Source organism: Myotis daubentonii, chromosome 14, assembly GCF_963259705.1.
Source record: "Myotis daubentonii chromosome 14, mMyoDau2.1, whole genome shotgun sequence".
Lineage (NCBI taxonomy): Eukaryota > Metazoa > Chordata > Mammalia > Chiroptera > Vespertilionidae > Myotis > Myotis daubentonii.
This window is the reverse complement of record NC_081853.1, coordinates 26,094,278-26,115,204: the sequence shown is the minus strand read 5'-3', so window position 1 is coordinate 26,115,204 and position 20,927 is coordinate 26,094,278. Positions and strand designations below refer to the sequence as shown.

At 46.5% G+C, this 20,927-nt stretch overlaps 1 protein-coding gene across 1 annotated transcript in view; it reads right to left on the bottom strand.

Moving 5' to 3' along the window:
* RBSN (rabenosyn, RAB effector) overlaps positions 1-5,605 on the bottom strand; it is a 28,250-nt gene extending 22,645 nt beyond the window's left edge. Inside the window, exons 1-2 of the mRNA XM_059663706.1 lie at positions 5,451-5,605; positions 2,505-2,823 (exon numbers count right to left, since the gene is read on the bottom strand). Of these exons, the coding sequence (XP_059519689.1) occupies positions 2,505-2,652 (148 nt within the window). The 5' untranslated portion in view covers positions 2,653-2,823; positions 5,451-5,605. The remainder of the gene's footprint in view (positions 1-2,504; positions 2,824-5,450) is intronic.
* Between the last annotated feature and the right edge of the window lie 15,322 nt (positions 5,606-20,927).

The window sequence follows — 20,927 nt, the reverse complement described above, 5'->3', positions numbered from 1 at the left end:
CAGGCTAATAAGCTGATTCTTTATCAGTCACTCTGGTATGGCTTTCTCCAACTGGAAAAATAAGGTCCTCCAGAGCTAAAGGACACCTTCCAAAATATATCAAGTAGTGTTCTTTACAACAGGAGAGAGGAAAGTACCTGATGTAACAAAGGGTTTAGGAGACAGGAAACTGAAGTTAGAAAACATCAACTCGTTTTTGCAAACAAGACTAAACTGTATTGAATTAAACAGGCAGACCATGCCCTGTAGCCTTTAGGAGGCATAGAAAAACCTGGTGATCTCACCAGGGTAGGTGTAGCCCTTCAAGGGGGGCCAATTAAGAACAAGCCCATATGATTTTAAAAAACACTTACAAGGCAGAAGCCAAAATTAATTCTCAACCACCTTTTCTTCTATGTAGATGTGCTAAACTAAAGCTGAAACGGGGCTGGAGCCCAAACCCACTGACCACTTTTTAGTAATGACAAGTTTATATTTTATTTAAACTGCCTCCAAAACCTGAAACCAAGGTTCACTCTTTTGGTTTTAATATTTCATTTGCTTAAATTAGCAATGTCATAAAATTTCTAAAAAAATCAAAAGACCAAATGGAGAGGTGTTCCTCTTCTCAAAGAATTTCTCAAAAATCTCTGATATCCATCTTTAAAACTTTATTTTCCTGATTCTGAAATAGAGAAAATTACAACATAATTAAGAATTCTTCCCTGACTTGGAGGGGATGAGGACACATTTGTAATACCTTAACTAATAATAATAAAAAATAAATAAATTAATTAATTAAAAAAAAAAAAAAGAATTCTTCCCTGACTAAAGAATGCTTAACTCAATCTCTTAGTAGAGACTGAGCGGGGAGGGGGGTGGTGGAAGGAGAAAAAACAAGTGAATACTTTGAAGTTTCTTTCACAAGGAACGAAATTTCCACTCTATTTAGTATTATCTAGATTCTCATATCTATTATTCCCTAAATAATCTTAAATATTTTTCCTCTAATAAAGGGGGTATTATAAAAGAAATCTGAGGACATTCTATAACCTCTCTACCCACTGGCACCAAAGTATTAGTGATATCACAATATATGACCCAGTTCAGCTGATGCTACATCTGGACATGCATTGAAAATCATGGAGGCCCTTCAGTTGTCCAAAGGAAATTTAGATAATTTGTTTGTTTTCCAGCTGCAGTATATGCAGTGATGCCATGTGGAAGGAACAGCATTATTAGACTTAGAGGTGATAGAAGACCTGGGTTCAAAGCCTAGCTCTGCCAATTCCTCTGTGACCTTGGATAAGTTATGCATCTCTGAGCCTCACTTTTTCTCTGTAAAATGAGACCAACCACCTTGTTGCAGGGTTGCTAGGAGAGTCAAATGAAATAACGTATGTAAAAGAACTCTGAGAACTGTACGTGCAAAAGTTGGGTGTTGTTTTTCGTGGGTTTTTTTTTGGGGGGGGGGGGTTTCCTAATGGTTATAACTCTGCACCAGCCTCTACAGTCAGAATCCAGCTGGTCCATCACAGGCCTCAGGATTTTGAAAATGTTTTACATTGCAATGTATTTGGACAGAAGTTATAAGTGCCAATGGTTTCAGCAACTCTTTTTTTCTGATCTAAAACATGTGACATAGAGTGTGACTATTTGATTGGAGAGTGCATGTGATTCACATGTGTGGAGGCCAAAGTACACTTAGGAATACATGACCATTCCTTTCTCCCACCCAACAGAGATCTGTGAATATAGCATCCAGATCCTTTGTCTCATTGCCTTCAGAAATGCTACCAGCTGTAAGCAGGTTAGCGGAATCACTAAAAAGTGAGTTCCAGAGCAGCTGCATTGTATTTAGGGATTTGAATCTGAAGTCCAGGAAATGAACACTACATATAGTCAAAATTACTTTGAAAAATTATTTCTGCAACTCTCCAGGACCTGAGTCCTTGGAAGGTCAAAAACCAAGTTTTAACTTTTTAGGTTGTTTTTCTGTTTTTCAACTATGACCTTCCTTTTCCTGGGCTGCCGGGGACAAGGTCTAGTTGAAGAAAGAAGGATGGCAGGAAGGCTTGAATTTGTGACAATAAGTCAGTAATGTGCCTCCACTTTCAAAGCAAAGGAAAGGAATCCAACTCCAAAACCCTCATAGGCTGGCAGTTAGATCATTTAAACAGCCTAGCAGGAGACAGCAGAACACAGTAATTGTGTTTATTAGGTTCAAAGCCTAGCTCTGCCCAATTGTGTGCCTTTAGGGCAAGTTATCTAATCTGTGTCTGATACCCTCATCAGTAGAACTGGGTTTATAGGCACATAGCTATTGAGAGGATTAAATGAAGTTAATATACAAGGAGACTTTGAGCAATGCCTGGCACATGGTAAGCACTAGATATATGTTTGTGACTATTATTATTAATTTATGATGATCATGTTCTGGTGGCAACATGGAAGCTAATGAAAATTATCCCATGAGTTAAAGCTCCCACTGACAGAATGGGATAAGCAAGATCCTCCCCTCTTACTTTTAATTTGCCCTTTGACATCATGGTCTTCCCCGGAGTGTTCTTCCTCATAATGTGTCTGAAGCTGATAGAATGATTGCAGGTCCTTCAGGCACAAAGGGCAGAGGAAGCCTTCCCGCACTTCCCCTGGGTCATCCAGAGAAGCCATGGGAGTATCCCTCTCAACCCCCACAATGCAGGGGCCTCATGTCAAGAGTCAGCCTGATTCCTCCACAAGGAACAAGGCTCCCGCAGCATTAGCTTAACCCAGCAGCACACAGATGATGGGGAAGTGGCATCATGGCCCTGGACAGGGCTTCCTCTCTGGAACACGAGAAGCCTTAAGAAAGGAAACAAGAGAGGGGGGTTAAGTCAATCAGGCAAATTAGCAGGAATTGAGAATCCCCCCCCCCCAATTCAATAAGGGTCTTTAATGTTTGCTCAGCAGAAGTTTGAGAACACAAACTGCTTTCTCAAATCCTTAGATGAAAACACAAAACCTAAGATACGAGAACATCACAGGACAATGGGAACTCAATAAAGTGGGAAACACAGATTCTTGAAGCTAAGAAAGGAAAATTCAACTTCAACAGCAAACACAATACTAAGGCAATTCTCTAACATTTGTTCCAAATGGTCCAACGTCAGAAAAGTGTATAGCCACAGGGGAAATGTCTGAAGTATTTATCAACAAACAGAAGTTTTCGTTTGACTCTCTGTACCCTGAACATTTATTCAACCACAAACATCGAGCTCTTGCACCTGTGTTAAAAAAAACACAACAATTAGAAAGATTGTGTCTGCCCTAATAAAACCAAACTGAACAAAATTCCCAACATCAGTGTAAGGAGAGCATTAGAAACCTAGTGGTCAAAAAGAACAATCTTGCCCTCACTGATTTGGTTCAGTTGATAGAGCGTAGGCCTGGGGACTGAAGGGTCCCAGGTTCGATTCCGGTCAAGGGCATGTACCTTGGTTGAGGGTACATCCCCAATAGGGGGTGTGCAGGAGGCAGCTGATCGATGTTTCTAACTCTCTCTCCCTCTCCATTCCTCTCTGTAAAAAATCAGTAAAATATATTTTTAAAAAAGAACAATCTTTTTAAAAAACATTTTTTACTGATTTTTTTTTTTTTTTTTTTAGAGAGGAAGGGAGAGGGAGAGAAACATCAATGTGAGAAACTTCGATCAGTGAGAAACTTCTGCCTCCTGCATGCCCCCTACTGGGGATCAATTGAAACCCCAGCATGTGCCCCCGACTGGGAATGGAACTGGTGACCTCTCTGTGCATGGGACGATGCTCAACCAACTGAGCCACTCTGGCCAGGGCAAGAAAAATCTATTTTGTGTTTTCTATTTGTACAGCACTTTCTTTCCAGTGAACTTACTAGATTTTATAAACCAGTAAGTGACAGTTGAGCAGGCAGCCTAATGTTCTCACTGCCTCAAAAATAAAAAGACCAGCCCTGGCCAGTTTGGCTCAGTGGATAGAGCATTTGCCTGCAGTCTGAAGGGTCCCGGGTTCGATTCCCGTCAAGGGCACATGCCTGGTTGCGGGCTTGATCCCCAGGAGGGGACGTGCAGGAGGCAGCGGATCAATGATTCTCTCATCACTGATGTTTGTATCTCTCCCTCTCCCGTCCTCTCTGAAATCAATAAAAATATATATTTTAAAAAACCACACAATAACGATTTTAAAGACTAAAAAAACAAAAAGACTTGGTGCTTGAACAATTTAAGGCTTAACAAGTTACATTCTCATGGCAAAGTCACCTCCCATGTCACCTCAGAAAGACACCCGGCCACAAGGAGAACCCAGACAAAACCATTCCACAAATGCAGAGACATTCCTCCCCCAGAGAGAGAGAGAGAGAGAGAGAGAGAGAGAGAGAGAGAGAGAGAGAGAGAGAGAGAGAGAGAGTGAGAGAGACGGAGAGAGAGAGAACGGTCTGGCGGGTGAAGCGGGGCAGGGTGACAGGGACCCAGAAAATAAACAAATGGCACGTCGGGCCCCTGTGTTTTCCTTCCGGTGAAGAAGCCCCGTGACTGGCTGCACACAAGCCGATCTCGGCCCCTCTCCCCGGCGGTCACCGACACATCAGCCCAGTCCCCTCCCAGCCCGGGGGTCCTCTGGGCTTTAACCCCGAGAGCCCCTTCCTTCCGGGGCGCTCTCCCCGAACGACCGCGAGTCACACACACAACCTTCACCTCAACCCAGCCCCAGGGTCTCAGGAAATGCCCGTCGCCAGGGCCTCCTCCCACCTGACAGGGCAGCCCCTGCCTGCTTCACAGCACTGAGCTCCGCCTAAAGAGACGGCGGAAGTTTTCCCCACCAGCACATCCGCAAGGTCTAGCCCAGCGCCTGGCACAAATCGCGAAGAAATTCGGTGAAACTCTAAGATCCTGTGACCAAACATCACCGCCAACCAAACTCTATCACAAAGCCCCAAACCAGACCCCACAACCATAACGTATGCGCGTCCTCAAAATAACGCATAGCCGTCTGGCTCCTATCCCACCAGCTCGAATGCTACGCGGCCACATGCCCACCAGGCTGCACATCACACAGCGGCGTTCACCACGGCCTCAAAGTCGCACAAAACCCGCCTCCACACGAGTAGGCACAGGCGGCAGAACCACCCGCAACACGGGAGACTCACCCCACAGAGCAGACATGACAACTCCACACACCACACAGACCTCACAAACTCAGGCCCCAACACACCGCCGCCCCTCAGACACACAACCAAACACAACTGCACACGCCCCGCGTCACCACACTGCCCAGCAGCGCCCACTCAAGGCAAGCACCCAGGGGCGAACCGTGCGGCCCGAAAGCCACATCGCCCACCAGGCGCGGCACACCCACCACAGCCACACCATCCCACATCCGCGCGCCCGCCCGCCCCCGCGCCTGAGGGAGCCGCGCCGCTCGCCCCTGGGGCCAGGCCTGGCCGACCCTCTGTACCCGGTCGGGCTTCCGCGGGCTCGCCGGCCCGTCCAGGTCTCCGCCCAGGCTCTGGGCCTCCACGGTTTCTCACACAGCCGCGGACGCCATCTCCATCGGCGGCTCGGCGCTCGACAGGAGCACCTGCGGCGGCGCGGAAACCGGAAGGCAGGCTGAGCGAGGAGCGCCGAGTCCTCGATGGGCGCCCGGCGGCTTCCGCGCAGGCGCCGTAAGAAGACGTTTGGGCGTCCCAGGTGCTCACGTTCAGTGCGTTCAAGTCAGCCCCTACCCCTCCTCCCCTTGAACAGGTGGGGAAACTGAAACGGGGGTGCAATGAATGAGGCAGCAGGGGTTGGGTGGGGACTTAACACCTCCTACCCCAACCCCAACTACAGTTCTAAATTAATTCACGTCAATTAAAGTTCCCGAGAGCTAGAGATAAAAGGAATATTCCGGAGAGTGAGAGGATGCGGTGTTGTAATGTACCCCGCGAATCACAGAAGGATGCCTCAAGAAGTCGAATTAAAGAGTCACATTCCTTGCAAACCGGGACTATGAGGGGCCATTCCCCAAATCTCATAGTAACAAGATGGTCGCAGCTCCAAGGTTATATAGGCAAAAAATCACAAAGGTATTGATTACATCCCAGGGTTTGGAATGAGGAACCTGGCTCACAAAAAGCAGTTTACAGAAGCAGAAGCAGCATGTTAATTATAGTTTTGGGTCTGGGGGAGGGGGGGTCACTGAATTGACAGAAACACATTATCTAGAGCCCTCGGGTCTGGAATGAGGAACCTGGGTTAAACTTAGGCATGTTATCTAAATTACAGTTTTGGGTCTCTGGAACACTGAGTCAACAAGGATACGTTAACTGGAGCCTTCTGACCTTGGGATAACTGTGCTGTCCTTCCCAGGTGAAGGAAAAATGTGCTTTCTAAGACCAGTATGACCACAACCCATGGGATATTCACAGTACAATCAATAAGGCATTTAATCAAATGGGATGATTTATATAATTCAGAAAATCAAAATAACCTGTCCATTGTTAAACAAAGCAAATTGGTACCATACTTCAGTGGAAAGAAAGACCCGTGTTAGAACCACAGGAGAGTGAGGACTTAGAACGAGAGGGAGTATCCGTCTGCAGGTTGTGCAGTATGCTCAGATCTGGCATTTTCAAATGCAGAACAAAACCATGAGGGGAGGGAGAATTGGAGAAAGGTGGTCAAAAGGTACAAACTTCCAGTTATAAGATATATAAGTAGTAGGGGTGTCATGGGTAACAGGATGGCTGTAGCTAACACTGCTGTATGGTCAGAGTAACCCCTAAGAGTTTTCATCACAAAGAGATAAAACGTTTTTTGGCTTTATTTTTATTGTATCTATAAGAGAAGATGAATGTTAGCTGAATCTATTATGGTAATCATTTCACAATATAGGTAAATCAAGTATATGTACATCATGCTGTATGTCTTAAACTTACATAGTGATGTATGTCAGTTATTTCTCAATAAAACTGGGGGGGGGGGCACAGCATATGGTGTAATTGTCACATGGACAAAGAGCAAACAAAACAACCAAAAAAAATCTACAGTGAAATATCACCTTACACCTGTTAGAACAGCTATTATAAAAAACACAAGAGATAAGTGTTGGCGGATGTGGAAAAAAGGAACACTTGTGCAATGTTGGTGGGAATGTAAATTGATATAATCACTATTGAAAACAGTATGGAGGTTCCTCAAAAAATTAAGAATAGAACTATATGATCTAGCAATTCCACTTCTGGGCATTTAGTTGATGAAAATGAAAACACTACTCAAAAAGATATAAATTACCCTCTCCCTCATTCATTGCAGTATCTACATAATAAAAGCCTAATATGCTAAGTGTCTGACCAGTCATTCGACCAGTTGCTATGATGTGCACTGACCACCAGGGGGCAGATGCTCCAACCAGTAGGTTAGCTTGCTGCTGGGGTCCAGCCAATTGGGACTAGACTAGACAGGCTGGACACACCCTGGAGCCCTCCTGCAGTCCCTCCTGGCCCCAATCGTGCAATGGTGGGGTCCTTTGGCCTGGCCTGCATCTGGGACCCCTCAGGGGATGTCCGCAAACCAGGCTGAGGGACCCACCGGTGCACAAATCCATGCACCGGTCCTCTAGTTATTTATAATAGCCAAGATATGGAAGCAACCTAAGTGTTCATCAGTGGATAAATGGAAAAAGAATATATATACATATATTTTTTTAATATATATTTATATATGAATATTATTCAGCCACAAAAAAAGATTGACATTTGGGACAACATGGATGGACTTTGAAGGCATTTATGCTAAGTGAAGTAAGTCAGACAGAGAAAGAAAAATACCATACAATCTCACTTATATGTGGAATCTTAAAAAAAAAAAAAAAAAAAAAAAAAAAAAACTTGAGCTCATAGACACAGAAAACAGATTGGTGGTTGCCAGGGACAGAAGAGGCTGGGGATGGGGAGCTGGAGTGTGGCTCTACCTCTGAGCAGGAGCACTGATTCTGCTGGGCCCCTATCACCTTCCATTTAAGGACACGGGCTCTCAGCATGGGGAGCATTCAGACTTGGGAAGGCAATTGCCAATGGAAGGGCAGTGAGCTAGGGGTCCTGGGCCCTGGGTTCTAGCCCTGACCACACGTTACCGTGTGTCTTTCAACAGGTCTCTTCCCCTCCTTGGGCCTCAACTTTCCCATCTGTACAGATAAAATGGTTTCCAAAGACTTTCGTGCTCTTTTATTTCCTCAATCTGATAGCCCCCCCAAAAAAATTTTTTTTAACTTTATAGGGTTGGTAAGAGGGGACAGTGACTCGCCTTTGTGTACAGGCACAAACAAGAGACTTTCCAACCTGTCAAAAGCAAAACAACAGACCCAGCTCTGCCTCTATCACCAGCTCCTGCCTTGGCTCCCGGTAGCCAGTTCTTGGGGAGTGAAAACACCTTCTTGAGTGTCTGGAGCTGGGTAAGTCCCAGAACTGGCCATGCATTTAGCCAGGTGATGAACCTTTTATTAAACCATCATGATTTTGTCTGTCGTTGTATCATTTAGAAAAGCCAGTGTCACATTCACCATTTCATTTTCTCAAAAAAAAGTAGCAATGTGGCCTGCAGCTCAGGAATTAATTCTGGAAATCATGTTGGATCAGCCACTGCTATTCGACTGAGATTTTTTAAACTGGTGGTGGCAAAGACCTTCCTGTGTGCTTTACAGTTTATCAAAATCACTTTTGTTACTTAAAATCTTTAGGCAATTCTGTTACTAGTTTCATTTTAATTAGAACAGCAGCAACTAATGTTTACTGAGTGATTTGCATATGCCAGTCATTGTTCTATGTGCTTTACATGTCTTAGTTCATACAACCCTATGTGGTACAGACTAATATTGTTCCCATTTTATTTGTGAGGAATATGAGGCACAGAAAGGTTAAGTGACTTGCCCAAGGTCACACAGCTGGTAAGTGCTGTATCCAGAGTCAGCTCATCTTGAGACTTGCATAACCCCCACTTTTCCTTCCTTTGTGAAGGCATGGTCTTTGAGCCTTCCTGTATCTCTTAGCATTTTCCAGGGACCAACCATGTACCAAGCATAGAGATAGAGGGTGTGAGGAGAGTCGGCATCAGCAAGATGGTCTGTCTTCAAGGAGGCTATAGCTGGCAGGGAAGACAGCAGTTCATAAGGCAATTGAGAGGGAGGGAGGGAGGAGAGAGAGAGAGAGAGAGAGAGAGAGAGAGAGAGAGAGAGAGAGAGAGAGGCGCACATGTGTGCAGATGCTCTGGCATCAAAGGGAAGGCTGAGGAGATCCCCTGTAGGAATTCAGGAAAGGTTTCCCAGAGGCGGCAACACATGAGCACAGCTCTCAGGTAGAGATGGTCAGGAGGGCCCTCCAGGCCAGGGGAACGGCTATGCAGAGGCTTGGTCATGGGGAAGGACATGTGTCCTTTGAGAAACTTAGAAAAATTAATTCACACTTAGAGTGATGTTATTGAGGCACTCCTCCTTTTTCCCAGCACTGCAGCGAGCCACTTCTAATAGTAGAACCTTGGGTAGCTGGCTCTCTTCACCTTTGCCTTCCAGCTTAGTGTTCTCTCTCTCTCTCTCTCTCTCTCTCTCTCTCTCTCTCTCTCTCTCTCTCCCTCTCCCTCTCCCTCTCCCTCTCCCTCTCCCTCTCCCTCTCCCTCTCCCTCTCCCTCTCCCTCTCCCTCTCCCTCTCCCTCTCCATATCTCTCTTTCTGACCCCCTATTATCCAAGTTTTCCCCAAGCAGCACAAGAATTACATTAAAATCCCTGAGCGGGAAAGAGAAATCATGATGTGGATACGTGTACGTCAGGGGAAGGTGTGCAGCACAGCATGTAACTCCCTGAAGATCTGGCTTCCCTCCAGGCTGGCCCAAACCCCAGCTCCCCAGGCCTCTGCCAACTGCTGCTGCAGTCGTGAGCAGACGGGTTGAGGGGGTAGAGGTTGGCATACCCCATATGCTGGCACAGGGAAATGAGAGTATTGACGGAAGGACTGGCAGGGCCCAGGAGGGCAGGGCCTGGTCTAGAGAATTGACAAAGGGTGTGCCAGGCTGGGTGGTGGCCAGGGGAAGCAGGTGGCAGCTGCTCAGGGACAGGAAGGAAGCAGAGAATGGAGGAAAGGAAAGGAAAGAGAGGGAGAGAAGCAAGAAAGGAAAGAGGGAGAAAAGAAAGACAAGAAAAATGTTCAGAGATAGCCAGGCTTCATGAGCCAGTTATAAGCACAGACTCCAGAGCCAGCTGATGGGGTTTGAACCCCAGCCCCGTAGCTGTGTGATCCTGGGTGAGTCAACTTAAATTCTCTGAGCTATAGTTTCCTCATATGAAAAATGGATAATAACAGGACCTACCTCCTAGGCTGGAGGATTAAATAGGTTAGTATTTGGAAAGTGCTAGAACACTGCCTGGCGCATGGAAGGGCTATGTAAATGTTTGTTAAATGAAGGGAAAGCGAAGGGAGGTGTCACTCAATGCCTTGGCAGTTGTGTCAAGCTGAGTCAGACCCTGCCATAGGAGGTGTGAGGATCCAATTTGGTGTCGTGGACATAAATATCTCTGAGAGTCATGGCCCTGCCAGATGGGAACTGAGAATAGGATCAAATAGTAACTACATTTATTGAACCCAGTGGGGCAGTGGGGTGGGGAGTGGCAGCCTCAAAAAACCTGAAAAATAGGAAATATGGGATTGATTTGGGGAATGTGAGCTGCAAGGCCATCCAGTCTGCAGGTCATGGGCTGGCATCACCTTTGACAAAGCAGTGCCACTGCCAGCCTAGAGGGGCTCCTTCCAACACATGCAGCCCGTGCCAGGACTCAAACCATATGCCTCATGAGTTGGTCATGAACTAGATTTCTGCCCCCACGCACCCCCTCAGCTGTGCTGTACACACCTACAAGATGGTCAGGGCCAGGGACCAGAAAAAAAGGCTCGGCAAGGTCACGAGAAAAAGTCACACTGGTTGCCCTGGCTGGCGTGGCTCAGTTGGTTGAGTTTCATCCCTGTTTACTGAAGAATTGCCATTTGGATTCCCAGTCAGGGCACCTGTCTGGGTTGCGGGGTTTGGTCTCTGGTTGGGGTGCTTGGGGTGCGTGTAGGACTTGGGGTGCATGTGGGAAGCAACTAATAGATATTTCTCTCTTACATCAATGTTTCTTTCTTTCCCTCTCCCTTCCTCTCTCCCTAAAATCAATAAAAGCATATTTTTTTTAAAAATCACACTGGTTGCCTGCAGCTTCAGATCTCCTCATTCCTCAGCCAGTTGAGAAGTTAACCCCACTTCTAACCCAGATTTGTACATGTGGTATTTTAAATATTTAAGGCATTTAAGAGAGCTTGATGTGTAGAGCATCGAGCACATTTGTCTTGTGACTCCAATTTAAAATGTGTAACTCAGAAGTTGACTTGGGCCTGTGATTTTAAGTTAATTCAACAACCTATGTATTGAGCACCTGCCTACATGGCTGCCTGAGCTAAACCTGACAGCAGTTCTTGCCCTCATGCAGCTGACATTCTAGTGGCAAGACACAGACACTAAAAAATAAATATGCTAAGTACATTATATAGTATATTATAAAGTGGTAAGTGCTATAGAAAAAATTTTAAAAAAATTGAGTAAAGGGGATGGGAAGTGCCAGGTCACAGTATTTAGTAAGGTGGCCAGAATGGGCCTCACAGAGAAGACACCATATGAACAGAGAACTGAAGGCAGAGAGGAATTGGCCATGTTGAGCTCTTGGGGAAGAACATTCCATGCGGAGGGAACAGCCAGTGCAAAGTTCTCAAGGCAGGGGTGTGCCCGGCAGGTTGAAGAACAAGTAATGAGGCCAACACCCACGTGCAAAGCTGCATTGTTCACAGTAGCCAAGAGGTGGGAACATCCCCAGCGTCCACAAAATGCAATGAAATATTATTTGGCCATAAAAGCAATGAAATTGGGGTATACACTACAGCATGGTTGGGCCTTTTCCATCATGCTTAGCAAAATAAGATAGACACAGAAGGACAAATACTGTATGATTCACTCACATGAGGTACCTAGAACAGGCAAGTTTACAGGGACAGAAAATGGAATAGGGGTTACCAAGGGCTTGGGGGAGGGGAGGTAGGGAAATGGGTGTTTAATGGGTACAGAGTTTGGGGCGGGGGGGGGGCGATGAGGAAAAAAAATTTGTATAGAAAGTGGTGCTGGTTATACTACAGTGTGAATTTATTTAATGCCACTGAATTGTACACTTGCAAATGGTTAATATGATAAATACTATATTGTGTTTATTTTACCACAAGAATAAGTGGTAATTAGGCCAATGTAGCTGGAACAGAGGGAGCAAGGGAGGGAGTTAAGGAATATCCAAGAGATCAAGGGGAGAGGGCAGGTCCTGGATATTGTAGGGACTTTGGCCTTTACTCTGAGTGAAGTGGGGGTCTGGGGAGAGTTTGGAGTAAGGGGGGAACAGGATCTCACCTCTGGCTTCGGCGTTGACAAGAGATTCGGAGGACAAAAGTGCTAAGTGTGCTTGGCACACAGTAAATCCTCAGTAAGTATCATGTTGAGTGCACCTCCTTTGGAAGGAAACACGAACTCTACTAGTAATAGTCATTGCCTCTGGGGCGGGGAGCTGGTGTCTGAGGGAGACCTCCTTTTCACAACACATTGTGGGCTGTGTATGCAAGGTGAGCAGAAGGCTATGAAAAGCCTAGTTAGCCACCAGGGGGCGCCATATGGCCACATAAAAATCATGCAGACACTCTAGGTTTTCAAAGCCAAGGTGGTTGTGCTGGTTCATGTCTAATACCTTCAGAGGCTCCCACCTGCTGTCTAGCAGAGGAGGGTGAGCATCCCACTGGCCTGGGGCGGGAGAGTCAGTTCCTCCTACCAAGCACCTGCACTGAAGATTCCATTCCCCTTTCTCTGGCAGGAAGGAGCTCAACTGAGCAGTCAATGACAGTATGGAGCTCAGGTGGCATGGCACTGGACTGATCTTGTGCCTTCAGCAGGGTTCTTTTCCCTTGGGAACCCACCCCTAAGCCTGCTTTTTCCACAGCTCTTTCATTCGAATAAATGGCAGGTGCTCCAGCCAAAACCCTTGAGGTCATCTTTGACCCCTCTCTTTCTCTCACAGCTTACTTCTAATCCATCAGCAGGTCCTGTCAGCTTTTGCTTTGAAATGGATCTAGAATAGGCCCACCCCTCCTCACCTTGCTGCCACCCATCTCTCACCTGGATAACTGCTGTAGCCCCCTCCCTGTAATCCCTGCCTCTGTTCTCACCCCCAATCCCAGCCTCTGCTCCCCATGTTCCTCCTCTGCCTAGTACACTCCCATGGCTCCCACCAAAGTCCTCACAATGGCCCACAGGGCCTTGCATACCTGGCCCTTGTAAACCGCCCCCACCCCCCCCGCCCCCGACTCATCTCAGCACCTTCCCCAGGCCCAGTATACAGGCACAAGGGCCTCCTGCTCCTGTTCTCACAGGTGGATGCTCCATCTCTGCTGGTCCCGTGCATGGAATCACCTTCTCCCAGATTCCTAAATGCCTCTCTCCCTCACCTCCTTAGGCCTCCACATAAATGTTACCTATCAAAATAGCACAACCCAGGCAGGTCAGAACGGGCTTTCTCACATGTTTGGGAGTTGACTGGTCTGGAGTGGTTTTGACTGGAATAAATTAAATGAGCTCTCCTCCATGTGGTCTCTCATTTTCCAGCAGGCCAGTCCAGGTTTATTCATAAAAGGATAGCAAGCAGAAGCATGCATAAACTCTCGAGGCCTAAGCTCAGAATTATCACACTGTCACTTCTAATGCCTTCTAGCCTTCTATTGGCCAAAGCAAGTCACAAGACCAGCCTAGATCCAAGGATGGAGAAATAGACCCACCTCTTTCTGGGAGGAATCACAAAAGGGTAGGTGTCAGTTTGCAGGCTACCATAACAAAGTACCACAGGCTGAGTGACTGAACCAACAGAAATGTATTCCTTCCAAGTTCTGGAGCTAGAAGTCCAAGATCAAGGTGTCAGCAGGGTTGGTTTCTGCTGAGGCCTCTTTGCTTGGCTTGCAGATGGCTGTATCTTCACACGGTCTTCCCTCTGTGCATGTCTGTGTCAAATTTTCTCTTCTCATAGGGACACCATATTGTGTTAGGGCCCACGGTAATGACTTCATTTTAATGTAATTACCTCTTTAAAGACCATATCTCCAAATACAGTCACATTTTGATGTCTCAGGAGTTAGGATTTCAACATATTAATTTTGGGGGAACACAGTTCAGCCCATAACAGGTAGAGACTGTGACTTTTTTTTACTCTGACTATTTTTGTGCTCAATCTACCACAAACGCCTAGCTGTATCCTGAATAAAATGATGACCCTTCAAGGTGGGTGTTAATCACCAATTCACACATCCGGAGCTGAGCTGCCAAGAGGGTAAGTGACTTGTGGAGCCAGTATGAGAATCTTGGTCCTCTTGACTGAAAGACTCTCTCATATTTTCTTTTCCCCATGAAGGGTGTGTACTGGGGCAGGCCCCAGGCTGGACACAGGTCATCAGGAAAACCAGTTGTTCCTCTTTTATAAAAAAATTAAAAAAAATTTTTTTCCCCATCACCATTTATCCCCTCTATGCCCTCTCTACCTCCAGTTGTTCCTCCTGAACAGGCTGATGTGAGAAGCAGGGAGGGGGCCAAACACATGGTGTCTTCAGGCTCCTTCCCTCCACCCTGCCTCATGGTGGAACAAACACAGAGAACACCCAGGTCTCCCTTCTCTTGCCCTGAAAACATGCTGGTTATTGCTTGGAACCGTGAGCCTTGAATTCAGGATGCCAGGTGCACTGTCAAACCCCCCTGTACCACCACCACCCCCCCATCCCAAACAGAGGTGGCACTTCATCTATGGCGAGTCCCTAGTTACCTGTATGTTTCCCGGGCTTGTCACTCCACTAGACTGTGAGCTTCTCAAAGGAATGACTGCTCTCTTAGTCACATGCCAGTCACGTCCTAGCTGTGAGATCTCGGACAAGTTCTTTAACATCTCTGTGCATCCATTCCCTAACCTGTCAAGTGAGAGTAATAAGGACCCTCCTCAAAGGGCTGTGTGAGGATTGAATGAGTTAATACATGCAAAGCACCTAAGGCAGTAGCTGACACAAAGTCAGCACTCAATAAATGTGAGCTATTGTTATTTTTTTAAAATATATTTTATTGATTTTTTACAGAGAGGAAGGGAGAGAGATAGAGAGTTAGAAACATCGATGAGAGAGAAACATCGATCAGCTGCCTCCTGCACATCCCCCACCAGGGATGTGCCCACAACCAAGGCACATGCCCCTGACCGGAATCGAACCCGGGACCCTCCAGTCCGCAGGCCAACGCTCCATCCACTGAGCCAAACCGGTTTCGGCAACTATTGTTATTTTTATTATCCTCCAGTGCCTTACCTAGGACCTGGCCCAGGAATTATTTGCTGAATAAAATAAATTGATAAATTATGAATGACCTTCAAGTTCACAAGCAGAAGATTGGTGCTTGAGGATGGGTAAACCTTTAGCTAAGACAAAAATAGGAACGTCACCAAGCGCATTAAGCATTTTAATTAGAGCCTCCTCCATGCCTTGATGCTGGCTGGTCGCTGCCTTCGCCTCCTATTTTTGTTTGGCCTGGGCAGCACTTGGAGGATCAGCATTTGGGCCATCATCCTCTGCCGGCTTCCTGAGCCCCGGCACCAGACCTGGTGGCCTCCCACATGCCTCCCGGCCGCCTGCTTTAAATAGCCTCCTCTTGCTAACCGTTAATAGGAAGCCTGGAGCAGAGCTTATATAAGCGGGCCAGGCTCTTACCCCATTTAGCCGAGAGACCCCAAGCCCCCCAGCAAAGCTCACCAGAGTGGGCCCTTGCGGCTCCTCCCACCACCAGGGGGCGCCCGACATTTGTCTTCTCCTGAGAGGCTCAGAGGAGCTCTGGGACCCACTCAACTGTCCCCGGTGAAATTTACGATGCTGGTCCCACACCCTCAGATTGATCTGGAACCAACCTAGACCTCGGGATTTTTTAATGCTCCCCATTGTGAGGCTGATGTTCAGCTAAGTTTGAGAATCACAGCCCGAGAGCCTCTGTCTTCCTCTGCCAACTGCTGGCGGGCTCTTTCTAGGTGCTAAGCACCAGTCCCCCCTTCTTGATCCACTTCTTACAGGTGGTAGGGGCATTTCCAAGCTCTTGAGTTGTCCCTGTACCTCCTGTACAATTTCCCCCCGTCTACAAACTGAGTGTTATTTACTTTGAACACAACTCACTTTTAAATTTTAACCACATTCTGTGCAGATATGAAATTATGGATTGGATGTACTTGTTTGTTTTCTTTAATATGCATTTAAATAAATGCTAAACTGTTAAAAGTTAGACCCATGTACCACTCAGAATCATTCTTTGCAGAACCAGAGGTACATTCACCACATCTGGGAGGGAGTATGTGGGATCAGGGAATAGAGATTGCCCCCTGGGGTTGCACATAAAGGGAGGCATGGGGGTCCTCTCCCAAGTCAAGGACAGCACATACATGCTGAAAATGCTTAGACTATCTCAGAACTCTAGCTTTGTCTGAGAGTGTCCAGCCCTGTCCGAGCAGGAGAGATGCAGAATTGGGGTGGGGGCACCCAGAGTTTGGGTCATGGGAGACCCACTATCCTCTGGCATCAGCGAGGGTAGGCCCAGAAAACAAATGTTTCTCTGAGTTTCAGCTGAGAAGGTGCTTTCTGAAGATATCTTGGCTTTCCATCCCATTCCTAGATGCTGGGCCCTGTGAGAGAGCCAGGCTGAGTGTGCCCAGGGCAAGTAGGAGGCCATGAAGTCTCCGAAGGAGCCGGAGGAAGCTTCATGGGGACAACTTTGCAGCAAGCTAATGGGGTCTAGGGGCCCAGAGGACAGAGCAAGGACTCATAGGACATCATGGGGCACTCACGGGGCACTCACAGGGCACAGGTCTCAGCTCAGAGAGAGCAAATACTTTCTTCCTCGCAGAGCTGTGCTGGTTAAGAAGGTCATTCCGGAGGGAGCAAGATCCCCATCCCTGGAGGCAAGCATGGACTGAGGAAACGGAGAATTTTCCTACCCTCCCTTACCTTTAAGGGTCTTTGAATGCTAAGCTTCTGTGACTCCAATTCCCTGACATGAGTCCTGCTTCCTCCGCCCCTGGTGGGCGAAATGTGAGGGAAGGTGGGAGGTATTTTCTTGCCTCCATGCCAATCTCCTTGCCTCCCAAAGAAGAACTTAGGTGGATGGAGAGCCCTGAACTGGAATGATTGGGGAAGTCCTTAAGGTCATCTAGCATCAAAGGCATTGACGTAGGAACTTGGCTTTGCAAAAGCACCTTCAGGAACAGAGGAGATGGTGGGAGCTCTTGCTACCTCCAAGCCAATGCATCTCAAGAGTGATGTGGGTTCTTGGGCAGTACAGTGGCTTCTGACTCAGGCCTCCTGAACAATTTGGGTCTCCAAGATATAAAAACTGCTATGAACTTTTAATTTAAACTATGTTTAAAATTATGTAGTTTTCACATGGCACAAATTCAAAAGGTGGGTGAGATCATTTAGTGAAAAGTGAATTTCCCTTTCTTACTTGCTCTCCATGGCAACCAACAATCCTTGGTGTCCTTCAGAAATAGTCTGCAAACATGCAAACAAATACATACATCTCTCATGAAATGGGATTTGAGCACCTAATAAGTATAAGGGTGGGGATGAGGACACACAGGCTAGGGAATTAGACAGGCCTAGGCTCACACATCAGCTGGTAATATTTGGCTGTGTCTACCTGCTAAGAGCAAATCTTTGCTTCCTGGGGACCAGATCATTGTTCTGTGATCTTTTTGTATGTTTGTTCATATAATTCTCACTCAGTGTCCTCTGAGAAGCAGACACGAATATGGAGTTAGACATGAAAGAGATTTATTGAGAAAAATACCTGTGAAGGAAAATGGGGAAGGAAATAAAGTAAGGTCACCAGACTCAGCAAACAAAAATATGGGACACCTAGTAAATTGGAATGTTAGATAAACAATTTAAAATTTTTTTACTATAAGTATGTCCTGTGCAAAATGTCCCATGCACACTCACATTAAAAAATTATTTGTAAAAAAAATTTATTTGGTCCTGGCTGGTGTGGCTAAGTTGGTGGAGGGTTGTCCCATGTACCAAAAGGTCGCCAGTTCAATTCCCAGCCAGGACACATGCCTGGGTTTCGGGCTTGATCCCCAGTAGAAGGCATGCAGGAGAGACCCGACTGATATTTCTCTCTCACATCAATGTTTCTCTCTCTCTCTCTCTCTCTCTCTCTCTCTCTCTCTCTCTCTCTTTCTGTAAAATCAATAAAAACATATAAGAAAGAAAATTATTTAGTCCAGCCAGGATGGTTCAGTGGTTGAGTGTCGACCTATGAACCAGGAGGTCACGGTTGGATTCTCAGTTAGGGCATGGATTGTGGTCCAGATCCCCAGGAGGGGTGTGCAGGAGGCAGCCAATCAATGATTCTCTCTTATCCTTGATGTTTCTATTTCTCTCTCCCTCTCTCATCCTCTCTGAAATCAATAAAAATACATTTTTAAATTATTTGTTGTTTACTGTCATTCAAATTTAACCGAATATCCTGTACTTTATCTGGAGGCGACTGAGAGAGTCTCCAGACCACGCACGATGCAGTCTGACCCTGGAAGAAAGGAGGAAAGGCGGGTGGTGTGATAGGCTGGCAATGGCCCCCAAGATGCCCGTCCCCGGGACCTGCGAATGTTACCTTAGATGGCAAAAGGGGCTTTGCAGATGTGATTCAATTAAGGACCTTGAGATGGGGAAATTATCCTGGATTATACAGGTGGACCCTATATGTAATTGCAAGGGTCCTTATAAAGAGGGGCAAGGAAATCGAAAAAGGAAATGAACGGTGTAAGATGAGGGCTGTGGGGAGTTCTGTTTCACAGGACGGGGCCTGTTGATCAGTTGCTCAGTCGCTCAGCCGCTGGCTGGGAGCCGCTGAGCCAGTCAGTGACACTCCCCATCCCTGAAACCCTCAGCGGCACGTTTATATGGCTGCCATAAACCACACCCTTCTTCTTCTCATTCTGCCACAACGAAGCCAGTGCACAGAGAGGTTAAGAAACTTGCCAAGGTCACACAGCCTTTAAGTATTGTTGCTGGGATTTGAATCTAAGTAGTTTGACTTTAGAGTCCACACAACTTAACCACCATTTTAGAACGCTTTCCTCACGCACCTTTGAATAAAAAAAAAAAATCTGCCTCAAACCGCTTTTGGAATCAAGTAGAATGTATTTTAGAAATAGGTTAATTAAAAATTAATATCCGGGATTAGAAATTATGTGGGGAAATGTGTACTCTCAAATCTCATGCACTATAGGGGGAATATAAATTGAGTACAGCCTTTTGTACAGCAATTGGCAGTATCTACTATTTTAACTTCTCGTGCCTTTTGCCCTAGTAATTTTTACTTTCATGTGTTTTGTCCCACAGAAACGCTCACGTCTACACAAAGACAGGAACAAGACTGCCCATCATGGTATTATTCATAATGGGGAAGCACTGAAAATAACCTAATATCCATCAGTAGGGGAATGCAAGATGATTATGATGCATCCACATATCAACCTTCGCACTGATTAAAAAAAGAACAGGGGAGAGCTCTGATGACCAACTTGAGGGTGTCATGTCATGTTGTGGTATTAAAAGAATCTTAGGCCAAAGAGCAGAGTAGAGGGACCGGGCATTTATGTAAAACAACAGGAAACAACAGTGTGAGAGTGTGCGTGCGTGTGATGTATGCAAGTGTGCAAATGCAGAGGCAACTGCTGTTAGAATTTGTGTTTATCCTTTCACACCTGATACGTACTGAGTGTGCCAGGCACTCTTGACCGTTTTGCTCTCTGCATCTCTTTTCAACTCAGAGGCTAGAGGTCCTGTTCCTCTGGTGTTTCCCTGTGTGGCCCTGCATGGGCAGCTTGTCCCCTCTTCTGGGAACTGTGAGTCCCCCGAGTAACAAACTATCTTTTCAATGGCAGCCTCTCCATCTGTTGGCCTCACCATATCGGACTAATAAAATCTACACGCTGAAACACTGTCCCACTTCCATACTTCAAACACCGCCCCTCAATGTGTGGGGCATGTGGAGACCTGAGAGTCCAGCTTCCTCCTCGCTCACATCCATTCAGAGCTGTACTGTGTGAGGTGGGCACACCACATGAGCATCCTGCTAGGATGATTATGAAGCAATGGCCAGTGGTAACACAACCCTCTGTCACCTCCCCTACCCGCTTCCTCATCCTTGCTGGCAATGCCCAGGGCTAACCACCTTCAAATTGTGGACTTCGGCTGCCTCTTCAGAAGGATGCTGGATAGTGGGAGTTATACAAGGAGATTAATTTTTGCTCTGCATAGCTGTATGTTACATACACTTTTAATGATGTTCTATTCATGTGTTACTTGAGTAAATTTAAAATATTAAAAATAGTGATAGGCTTAAGGGGAAAAAGAAAGAACAAGGCATACTGAGTCAACAACTGTGTTTTGGCAGCAGGGGGAGGTGAGGGCTGTCTTTTGCTGGCTTGTCATTGTTTTTTGTTTGTTTGTTTGTTTTGTGTTTTGAAGTTTTGCTATAATAGAAGGCCCCAGCCTGGCGATGGGAAAGGGGCCTCTTCTCAGACCTGTTGGCACTTATTGCCTTTGACGCCAACGTCGCCTCCAGTGAGCTCAGCCCCTGGGGTCTTCCTCCTCCTCCTCTCCAGCAGTCTTCAGGAGCCTCTCATCAAGACACAGTTATGGGGATTATTTGTCTCTGCCTCACGCCTTGCCCCCACTCATCATGAATCTTCAGGAGCTAGATGCTTCTTCCTGTGACAGCTGCCCTCTCAGAAAGCAGCACTCAAGGGACTATCCAGGAAGCGAGTCCCCAATTATA